The following is a 12,048-nucleotide window of genomic DNA, read 5'->3' on the forward strand; positions in this document are numbered from 1 at the left end:
AGATTTTCAAAAATTATCAAGTGCTGACGACCTCGAAACATATGATGAGATTTCGGCAAATTTGCAACTAATCGTCATGGTCGACCTAAGCAACATTATTTATTATGAGAGTGTTTTCAGACGGAATGTAACGTGTACGTGCCTACTGCTAAGAAAAACAGATTTTCGAAAACCTACGGAGTGTTTCAGTTATTTCAGTAGCACTTATATTTAGAAATCGTAATTTTCATTGTTTTCTCAAGTGACGTTTGAACCGGTTCCACTACTACTTTGTGTGAATGTGAGCGACAGGGATCAAAGCGGGGATCAGACGTGAGTCATTACGTAAAATAATAATTGTTATTCTCACTTAAGCGGTAATAAGCGTCATCCCATTTAGATTATGCGGAAACCTATTTCCGTTAATTGTAAATAACATGCAGGAATTCATTGCTTTGAAGAAAAACGATAATGGCCGTTTTCGAGGAAAAAAGCATGTCGTTTTCATGTCTGATCGCAATCTTTATGTCTTGATTTGACGTACTATTTTTAACTGTTTCTGGAATATTAGCCTTCATACAACACTAGCGAAGATGGCTCTATTTGAAAGATTTTTGCGATACATCTCACCAGATGATTTCCATTTTTTTGTATCTCAAACAAAGTCCCCTATTCCCAAATGGAGTCCTCTTGCTGCTTCAGAAATCCCTTCTCTGGCAAGTTTTTAAGTAAGAGTTCGCTATTAGGCGCGTCCAGGCAACTGCAAGGTTGGTCAAGTGCCGCGGCACATCGATTCTGGTAATATTTCTGCGGCAATATTTTGAGATCTGTCGAAGGCTTTCGACTCTGTGTACCACCTCATTTTGCCGTAAAAACTAGAATTTTAGGAATTCGAGGGTCTCCACAGGTTAGGTTTCGTTTTTTTATGCACGGTTGTTGGCAGGAGATGTTCGTTGATGGCGAAGAAGAGAATTCTGCTGAACTGTTGGTGCTTTCTAGGATTTCGCAGAGCTTTATTTTGGGCCCTCCACTCCTCTCTTTGTTCTTGCCCTTTTTTAATTTATTATAATAATTCGGTATTTGCTCAAAACCATTATCGGCATCAAGGGAGCGGTGTCACTCCCATCGTATCAACCTGTGGCTTTGATAAGATAACAGGTGTTACTCAACATTTCCAAAAATGTTTCACTCGATTAGCAAACAATATTCGAAATTGATAATTACTAGCAATCTAGGTTCTGCTATTTAAATATTAATATTGTGATAAATGAAGATAATGATTGGGCGCATTCAGGGAATAGCAGCGCTGGAGCTATTGCAGCAGCAGTTGGATGTCACTTCAGCGCTTACTTCACGCGGCAAAGCGCATTAGGCTGCAAAGCTGAAATGTGCAATTTCGCTGAGTTAATCTTGATGACTGAATGCGCCGATTGTCAATAAGAAACATGCGAGATATTTGACGATTGACGTGCAGTGAAGTTGATCTTCTACGCGTGTTTATGTTCTGTGATCGAACTGATCTACCGTAAAAGCCTGTTCGAATCGCAATCACGGGTTCGCAAGAGATCCGGTCTATTGCAAAATTCGTCTCGCTCTGACGTCTAGCCGAATTCACAACAATACAGCTGAAAAAAATGCGGTGTGCCAGCACTGACCTCCGAGTGCGAGTGAGAGGTGAACGTGCCGACCAAGGCCGCGATTGGGTTCAAGTTCGACGCGAGCTCGACGTCGACGCCGACCGGTGCGCCGTCGCCGTTGCACCGACCGACTCTGGAGGCGTCGCGCCGCCGCCGGTCTTAATTCGGCAACCGGGCCTGCCACCGGTCCTACACGAAACAAGAAATGACGCAGGAAGGAATTCGATAAGAATTTATTCCGTCCTTTTTTTACGGGCGGACCGCTTTTCGAGGAATACCCACCGAGTTCGTGATTTGAAATTGATTGCGAGGCATTAGTTCCCAACCGAAAGAAGTAGCCCAGAATAACAGGCGCGCACACACACACACACACACACAGTCTCAAAATCACTAACAGACAAAGCCAAACTAGGCCGTCATCTGTCAATACTTCTGTCATCGTCACTATTGACAGACGAGCTGTCGCAAAATCACAGTTCAAAATGACGCTGTCACGGCTATAGACCGATAGTTCTGACTAATAATGCATTTGTGTTAAACGAAACCAACCTAAATTAGAGTTGTCTTGGTTTAATTCTGATGGATTTAGGTTAGTTCGAAGCTAATGGCAAATCAGTTTTCTTTTCGTTTCCGGGATTTAGCGCCTCGTTGGTCCCTCGGAACGGCTCTAGGACCTCAATTGAGGTATATAGGATCCACATAAGATCAATCTACTAGACTCGGGAACAGTAGCTTTCAAATTTTCCTTAAAATGTTCTAAGGAAGGTCTCTTGCCTCTTTTTTCGTCTAAAAAATATCCGGCCATGCACTATGGAACAGTGGAGTGACCTCGGGAAATCTGGGAAAACTCTCTTCTCCAGGTGGGGGCCGTGGTACTTATTCTCACCTGGAACCGCTTCATAATCCTTCCCAAATGAAAGGTGTCGGTTTTAGATAAACACACTTTTCATTCGTTTCTTCCAAGTGAATTTCTAAGTGGAAATTTCCGTGTAAATTGAAAAGCAAATAGTTCCAACGAGTCCAGATTTAATTACTTAGTCGCTGTTCCAGATTGTAGTGAACCATGGCGGAGGTCAAATGCCTTTCCAAGAAACCCACTTTAATGCGTCTAATGCAATTATTTACCGTAAATATCGAGTATGGTCACGTACGGAATGATGGACAAACCTTTGCGTGTTTGGTCGTCCAAGGTTTAAATGTGCAGTAGCAGGAGAGGCTATAATATTGCATTTCGCCACTGCCTTCTAGCTGCCAACGTCTGGTCAAACAATGTTTAATTAATTCCTGCACGACTTTGATGATCTAGTCTTTTTCATGAGTCTATTTTCATACGAAAGAATGCACGGGCGGTTTGCGACCGAATGGGTTTTAATGGGTCTTTTTGGGACCCTTCTAATGATGACCGGTTTTTCAGCTCGCGACAGTTGTTGACCGATTCCCCTGGGCCTGAATTTTTAACCTTCGAATTGTTTTTATCGACAAAGTTTAATGATCCATTTGGCTCATCATCGGACTCCATTTCCAGGGTTTTACGCAGATCGGCTTAAGCTGCGTCTCGTTAAATCGTTGATTGAAACAATGAATTAACCTTGGCATTATTGGAGGTCGTTAAGCAAACATTTTGTTTATCGCTCATTGGCATTTGATAACGTTAATTTGACACCAGGAGTGTTTATGCAAAGGAGGCAGTTCCTTAGATTATTCGTCTTAGGCTCTAAGAAAACTGAGCCTAAGCGATGCAATATTGATTCTTTTCGATGTTTGGACACCTAATATTGACTACACGTGACCAACGAGGCAGAATAAAATAAGGGGGATTAGAGAAAAGGGTGTGGAAACCGAACTGGGGATGTTAACTGCCACCCCAGGTTTGTCGACGAGATTTTTTCAGTCCTCCATTATTAAAAGAGAAGTGTCGGTAATGATTCTCATACATTTAAAGAGCAACAGAGACGATTCCGAAACCTTTCGGGTTTGCGGAAAGTCGCATTATCGTTCGTTTGAAATTTCTATATTCCAGACAAGGTCCTTGCGATGCATTAATTCGAGCTGCATTGGAAATTATACAACTGTCAAGGTCTTTAACACGCCGCCGTCCAGGAGGTTTAATGAGAAAATGCAAATTCGGTTTTCAACCGCGATAAAACGTAAAGTATGTAAATTGAACGGAAAATGTTGAATATTTAAAAGTCAAATGGGCGCAATTAAACTAAAGAAGTTTACATGGGTCTGGGTCCAAAGAAGATGGAGAAAACCCATGCTGTTTTAGTCTGCAGAACGCACTAAAAGATCCATCTTTTTCTGCAAAGGAAGCCCGCCGAAGTAAGTCATAATGTTGAACAAAAATAATAATAGGAAAAAAAGCGATCAAAGCCCTGGATTGATTTCGTTATTTCCATGAATTATCTTGTTAGCGAGGTTGCCAAGGGATTGAGGGATCGGCCCTTGTGTTCTTAATACGCCGCGCATTACAGAAAATACGTCGTTTTTGAAAAACGTGTCAATCAAAACTGTGTGGATGAAAAGGCGATGAGAAAAGTTCACAAGAGGGAGATGATTTTATACCTGACAAAATTATTAATGAAGCAAACAGCAAGCCTGAGCTGAATATCCCGAAATACATACACACATACAGTCAGTGCAGAAAGTATTCGTACAGTGGATAAAAGTATATAAAACGTAGTAGTGGGTCGATATTATTAAGCAATTTTTACAAAGAACGCAAATCATCATAAATGTTCTTTTGTATTTTTAGCATATATTTTTAATAAAAAATAACAAACTAATAATATTGATTACTAAATAATTAATATAAACAATAAAATGAGAGTAGAAGCGCAAAAAGTATTTCTACAGACCTAAATTAATAACAAAATGATTAAAAAAGCAACAATACATTTTTTTCAATAAAGTGATGGGTTTCCTTTCGTCTTTATTATTGCTTCTAGTCTGCTACGCATGGAATTAACTAAATTGGATGTTAAAGTTGATGGTATTTTGTTCCATTCTTCCTGAAGGGCAACCTTTAACCTTTCTCTCAATGAAACAACTTGATTCCAATTTTTTTTTTTGAGATAGTCAATTAGGTTGATGTCTGGTGACTGTGGAGGCGTTCTTAAATATTTTGGAGTATTGTTCAAGATCCAGAGCCTGGTGTTAAGAGCTGTGTGTTTGGGATCGCTATCTTGGTTAAATATAAAATCATCCCTAATCCCAATTTTAGTTGTACTAGCATGGACGTGGCTTTTTAAAATATTTATATTCATATTTTAGTTCATTATTCCATTTATAAAATGAAGCGATCTTATTCCTGAAGCGCTCATACAGCCCCATACTAATACCGCACCTCGGCCGTGCTTTACGCTTGGTCGCAAATTTTCTTTATTAAATTCAGTGCCCTTTTTCCACCATACTTTAAAACGTCTTTTATTTCCAAAAACTTAAAATCTTCTCTCATCAGTGAAAATCACTTTATTCCGATATGTTATGGGGGTGTTAAACATAAGTTCTAGCGAACTCTAATCGTTTCTTTCGATCGACTTGGTTTTTAAAGTATTTTTTACGAGCTACTCTGCCATGGTTTCCCTTACTTCTTAAATCATTCCTGATAGTACTGGCTGAGACGTCCTTATTGTTGAAAGTTTTCAGTTCTGCAGCGACTTTTTCTGCACTCATTCGTAGGTTTTCATTTACTTTTCGTGTAATTAGACGTTCCAAGTAATCATTTATTTTCCTTGGCCATCCTGAGCGTCGTCGACTTTTAAATGTTTTTCGCAGACAATATCTGTCTATTATGCTTTGGAGCGTAGATCTTGATCTATTTACTATTCGACTAATTTCTACCAATGATTTGCAGTCATTATGTAGTTTAAGACTTATTCGTCGCAATTCTTCTGATGTTTCGGTACCTTTACGTCCCATGATCACAATAGACCAAAAATTTTATGTCATCACCCCGAACGAACTCAACTAACCACCTCTATTAGTTATTAATCAGCTTTTTTGGATAGATCACCTCTGAACTAGTTCAAGGTGCGAAATAGCGTACGAATACTTTTTGCGAGCACATTCCTGCACGTTTTTTTGTTGTCATCTTCGTATCGACTGAAAGTATCTTTTCTCTCTTGGTAAAAAATATATCGTGAAAAGGTCAAAGAACATTTATGATTATTTGTGTTTTTTTGTAAAAATTGCCTAACATCAAAACAACGCTGTTTATGTAAAATTATCTGGTGTACGAATACTTTCTGCACTGACCGTATCTATCTATGAGAAGAAGTTTCAAATATTTAAGCGTGCGTGGCGCGGTATACGAAAAGTTTAAAACTAAATAAGGGCCTGAAGCCATCGACCAAAGGCAGGGTACCGGTGGTAAACTAAAAAATCGACGACTTTCTTGGGTTTATGAGAGGTTGTGGCACCCTCTCTCTCTCTCCCTCTCAGAGGGTGCGACAATCTCTCTTGGAGTGCTAAAATCAGCCCCCAAAAAATCTCTTATCATCAGATAGAAACTTGTTACCTGTCAAATGTACTCTCTCCATGATCTTCGTGATTAATAAATCTTTTTATTATCTTTGCAGATAAGTATGATTTCTCCTTATCCTCCTTACCCAGTGACCGCCTGTGTAAGAAGTCCTTAAGTCCGCCAATGGTAAGTTCAATGGATTCAGACTGTCAGAAAACCTTCATTTCAAATAAGCTGCAATTCAAAAGCTCACTCTAGCCGATGTTTAGCAGATAACTGTTGTTTTTAAGTACTCCACCTATTTTGAGTTCGATTCAAAGTAGAGCTGTGCTTATCGACATTTCAGTTTTCTTATTTTGTTTTGAATGAGATTCTGTACTGAATTTATCGAACTTTTGTTTTTTTTTTGTTTGGTTTCTCAGTAAAATTGCAAATGTTCGTTTTATTGTCGCACGAAAATGCATTTACTATGTAGAATTTCGTAGGAGAGACACATCAATCAATTAGGACGCTGCTTTCTATGAAAGGAATAAGGCTCTTCTCTGAGGTCCTATAAAAACGTCAGAAAACAATAAAAGTTAGGTTTTTATGGGCTTTCAGGTCACTGAAGATGTTTCGTATACGCTACCAAAATATTAGACCCTGGAAGATTCGTTCCAGATGCTTTATTGTGCCACTTTCAAAATGTTTATTTTTCTGTTTGACATACAGTTTCCGGACGTTAAAAACTCATTGAGGAATGTCAAATAGGAAATTGAGAAGCTCTGCTAATAAGTGGATTATTGGGAAAAAAGGCTCTGCGAGGCACAAATGTATTTTATTAAAGGGGAAGGAGAGAGAGGATTAGGGTGGCAGCCCGGCTCAAACAGGGCAAACCAGATTGCTTTCAGCAGTGGCGTAACGTTCCTAGGAATGTAATTTAGCGGAATTTTATCTATAACAATCACTCATGTACCGAAGCATTTTATTTGTCTAATTGCAGTACCAAGGCAACGTAGGAACTACCGCCATAGTAACTGTTCACTTCATAATTTACCTAGGCTAGCACGATTGGGGCTTGGTAGGTAATAGGCCTATTTATATTTATTACATATTGCAACTGTACGTAGTCATTATAAGCAAAGAGTTGTATGTTGGAGAAGTAGGAAATAATTGCACTTTATGGACAGAGAAAATACAAACCGCGCATTAAGATGCATTATTACACCCCTGTATGCTCAGACTACAGGTAAGTTCATTATCACCTAGCTAAGGTAAAATTACGGAGTCTTCGTAAATTGATTACTTCCTCAGCATCAAAGCTCGCCGATGTAATGCTAGATTTCAGTTAATGGCCCATTTTGTCTATTTTGCATTTATCTTCAGGGCAACACATAAAATTCTTCATTACTATGCTTATTTCATTTTTTCTTCGCTCTAACGTATGCATTAGCACTTGTAGCAATAAAATAGTAATACTCCTATTTCGGGTGAAGGTTTTCCGTCTAAAAACCTTATTTTGAGGTCTGCTTTCTATATGGCTAACACAAAACATTAACTATGAAGATTTTCAGAAAAACCTTGGAGCTCAGTAGTTTTCCTAAAAGAGCGACCGGCTGCGCACTGTCGAGACACCTTGTATACGCAAGAATGTTTGGGTTTCCTCGAGGCATCTAGCAGTGGCAGCATTTTGCTGTTTCACTGTGACATGAGCATGCAGGGCGTCCTAAATTTTGAATGTGAAAGAGTGAAAATTTGGATCTGAACAAAAACAGGGTCCATAAACATAAAAGAAAACAGTCTTCAACGAAAAGAATGACGATTTGCAAAGATGCGTGGTAAAATTTAAACAGCGGGGAAAGGTAACCTGAACAATTAGAATGTGGGGTCTGAGGTTGTGGTACGTGGGAGCACGACGTAATAAAGTCACAAACTCGCTTCAGAAACTGTCTTAAAACGTCAAGTGTCTCTCACGACATGTTTCCTGTTTATATATCGACACAAAAATACGCTCGATGGGTACGTGGGTACACCACCTATCCGTGTTAGAGGTTTTTCAGTTGGCGCGATACTCGTAGAAATTTTCAACGCAATTTCAGTTCTTCGTTACAAACCTTAGTTTTTTGCTTAGAGATTGCCACGTTGTCGTAATTTACGACTTTCCCGATCGGCAGGGACGTAAAAAGATGACAATTCAATAACGACGGCTCGGAGAGGGATTTCAACTGAGAAAAAGTTCCCCGCATTTGGCACTCACAAATTTGTCGAGGAACCGCCAGTTGCGTTTGACGAGTCGCCACTGGTTCAGTCACCAGGCCGCCCTCCAAAGAGCTACAATCCGACGATAAGATCTTGAAAAGTTATTTTGAACTAATAAAAAATTCACTATATTTAACATTTGCCGATTTGGCAAAAAAAAAGTTTTCGATGTTTTTATCGGTTATTTTAAAGCCAGCTGAAACCCGTCTTTGGCCGAAGTTTTCATAGTAGAGTTGCATTGGACGAGTCGTCACTGTTTCAGTCACTAGGCCGCCGTCCTATAGAGCGGGGTCTCGGTTTTATTGTGTGCTGTAAATACGCCTGGAACTAGAATACAGTGTGGGTCTCTAACCTCACACAGGCCCCTTTGGCTGCCAGTGTAAATTTGACGGCGCGGCGCATCAAGTAGGCAGTTTCGTCGATGCGCTTTCGTTTTTAGTGCTTTTTAGTGTGTTTTCTAGTGATTCTCAGTGTGCTCGTGTGTGTGCGTGTGCGTGTGTGGCAGCCTACCTCGGATATAATATCACTCAAATGTACGACCGAGGCGGAGTATGTGTTTGCATTCAAAGAACAGGTGTGTTAAAGAACGAAAAAGGTTTCTATTTTTACCGCCAACCTGAGCTTCTTTCCGTCAAATTTCCAAGTTATCGGGCAATTTCCTTAAGCAAACTTCGTCTGGCAGACAGACGTAAATTACTTTTTGGAAAAAGCGCCGAGGGAGGAGTGATTATCAACGGAAACGTGATTAACGATGCGGGTCGATAAGCGTCCAGGAATCTTGCCTCGTTTCCATATAACAAATTGCACTATAGAGTACCGTTACTACGAAGTTCAGAGACTAAATTTTCAGTCGAAAGAAGGTTGCTGCCTTGACCACGAGTTTATCTCACCCATCAGACGCTCTCGTGGGTTTGGTATGTTTACCGACATTTTCAACTCCCGATGGGGCACCGAAACTTTCGAATCTTCGTGCGGGTTTATCTGACCATGAAAACGTTGTCAGAACTTCCCGGAAGTCTTAAACCTAAAAGCAATATTTACCGAGCGATTTCCTGAATCTATTAAATATCAAAGTTCCTGCCTGGTTCAGACAGACACGAGACATGTTTAACTGTAGTACGTTTGACAGTAATAAATCGTCTTACAGCGGTGTAAAATATAAAGTCCTGGTCGTACTATGCTCGGTACTATGAAAGTTAAATTTAGAATCGGGTCATGTACCGATTCGATCATTGTTTAGAGCTGCGGTGCATAATAAGCGGTGCCAACTTCCTCCTTCGGTCTTCAGTGGATCTTTCATTTCAAGTACCGATACTTGACTTCTCGTAGAGTAGAAATAAACGGTATCTTTGAAGACATTGTCTTGAGAAATGATAAAGATGTGGGATTTGATGGGACACCCTATATGCTCTTTGCCGGCGTTAAGTACCGAAACTTTGGAGGAAAAAGGGAAAATTTGGGGAATGGCCCAGAACGGCAATTTCCTATTGATTGTTTAATCCCGCAAATGCGTTTCAAGCATGAAAAATATGCTTAATCGGCAAGGAATTCGCATAATGCATATATGCACCTACGTGCGTAATACGAGTACGCTCAAAGTTCAGTAAACCGGTCGTACGTTCTTCTTTCCTATTGTGGCAGTATGAATTATCATCGCTGGGACTATCACGTCATTTTTCAATCCATTATACGGGGGATTTAGATTATGTGCGAGGCAATTCCTACTTATTTAAAGGCGATTTAGTCAAGCGCGGAATAATGAAAAATAGTCATGAATTCACAGGTGTTCAAGCTACAAATCAATAGTTTGCATGGACAAACTAAGGGAAAAATATGCTGAATTCTTGAGTTCCTTGTTTGGAACCTAGATCCAAACCAGTTACTAATCTAGGAATAAATAATAGTTGAGTTACCATTTTCCGCTACTGTTCAATGTTCTGAGGGCTTTTAAAGTATCAGATTTATGGCTCGATTATGCTAATACTACAGGTTGTGACAAGATCAATTAAAATATCCACGTAAGAAACTGTTTTCATTACAATTTGAAAAGAATATCTCAATAATTCAAGAATCAATCATTTGATGGCTCGAAAAGGAGGAAAACCCCAGGATTCGCAGAATTTCGAAGAAACGACGATTCTAGAATTTTCGAGATACAGAGGCAGCTGGTAAAAACGTGCCCATTAAAGTGCCTATTTTAAGCCAGGTGCGCCTAAATATTTATGTATTATTTATTTTTAAAAACTCCCCATTTAAAACAATTTAGTAAAATGTGGCAACCTGGCATTGACCATTTTAAAGTTTATTAGTTTTATAGTTTTGTCTTGGCAGCGCTTATGTGACATTTAAGCTTGTTAGCCATACCATTGTGACAAATGAATATCGTGGTGTTGCCATTTTTCGTCGCAATGCTGCATCTTAGTTGCATTTCTCCTTTTCAATAGGGAGCACATTGTGTGTTAGGATAATTGACACCCTTCATACTGGCATCGAAGGGGCGATTGTCTACAGCTTTAAAGATACGAAGGGGATCAGAATTTGTGTACGATTACAGAGATGACGTCACTCGTAAAGACAAAGATGGCAAAAAAACGTGAACTGATTCTAATTTTTTTTAATTTCTCTATAAAAATTTACTTCATTGCAGTTTTCGAAAAGTGGGAACTTCGCATTCGCGATTTAACGCCAACCAGCAGGCAGGCATGCACTGTGCCAAGAGAGCATCGCGCGTCAAACATCACTCACGAAGACTTGAATGACGACGAAACGGGAACGGACTATGGTTTTTTCAAGAATTCATTAGGAAATAATTAGGCAGTTTTAAAAAAATTCTATCTTTATCGCACTCATGCGATAGCTTAGTGTGTTAGTCAAGTTGCTGTGACAAGTGAATGTCGCCGCGTTGCCATTGTGAGTTCCTAAATAGCCAATTGCTTATTTAAAGAGACACAGTCAGATTTTAACAGAAAGTTTCCTGTAATGCCACAATGTCTAATGCTTTTCAAGTGAAGAGGGCATTTGTGACGTTTACTCGTGCTTCACCTCCCGACAAATTTAAATTTCATTTTGGATTGGCCCAAAAACTATACAAATCGCAAGCCTCTTTGTGGTTAACCTCCATTAGTTTCCGAGGTACATTTTGATAATTATTCGTCTTCTTTCAGTTCAAATCAATAATAGAGTTGATGTCGAAATAATCGGTTTTTAAAATACCGCCAACGCATCGTCTGGCAACCCCGCAGGGCTGCGTAGATGCCGCATATCCTGTTGGACGCGAATCGAACCATCAGCAAAACAAAGAGGGTGGTGAGAGCGAAACCGAAAGGGCGACACACTGAGGCACGTGCCCCTTTCAAGGCGAAAGTAGGGCATGCAACTTATCCCCCTTTGCAACACTGTAGCCAATGAGGGAGATGTCCCTTACTGTTAAAAACTAGTCAAGTTTTTCTTTTCCTGGTTAAGAGCTTTGCTACAGCAGCATTAGCTTGAAACTGCTAGGTTCCTGATCCCTTGAAATGCTAATAGAAACACGTGGATATTAACATTTAATAGAGGCAATTATGCTCCCCCGGACGTAGGTACTAAATATTCAAAATCCTCCGGACACGAACAGAGTGGTGTCACAAAACTTCGGCCTGCAGGGCGATTTACATAAGTGCTCATTGAGATACGCATCTTGCAATTTGCATAATTTAAAATTAATAGGGGAAAAAAGCGTTAAATAGTCAA

The 12,048-nt window shown here is 39.8% G+C and overlaps 1 protein-coding gene across 4 annotated transcripts in view; it reads left to right on the forward strand.

Annotated features, from left to right (window-relative positions):
• The window catches only part of jing (AE binding protein 2 jing), a 39,988-nt gene that overhangs the window by 17,298 nt on the left and 10,642 nt on the right, over positions 1 to 12,048 (forward strand). The window contains exon 2 of one of the 4 annotated variants that reach the window (XM_066401179.1): positions 6,197 to 6,267. The exons of 2 other annotated variants lie outside the window; for them this stretch is intronic. Coding sequence is in view for 1 of the 2 variants with exons in the window: in XM_066401178.1 (XP_066257275.1) it covers positions 8,871 to 8,893 (23 nt within the window). In the remaining variant the exon portion in view is untranslated. Of the gene's footprint in view, positions 1 to 6,196; positions 6,268 to 8,498; positions 8,894 to 12,048 lie in introns of those variants that run through there. One more of the 4 variants, XM_066401178.1, reaches the window with a different exon arrangement.

This window comes from Euwallacea similis, chromosome 22 (genome assembly GCF_039881205.1).
Source record: "Euwallacea similis isolate ESF13 chromosome 22, ESF131.1, whole genome shotgun sequence".
In the NCBI taxonomy this organism is placed as follows: domain Eukaryota; kingdom Metazoa; phylum Arthropoda; class Insecta; order Coleoptera; family Curculionidae; genus Euwallacea; species Euwallacea similis.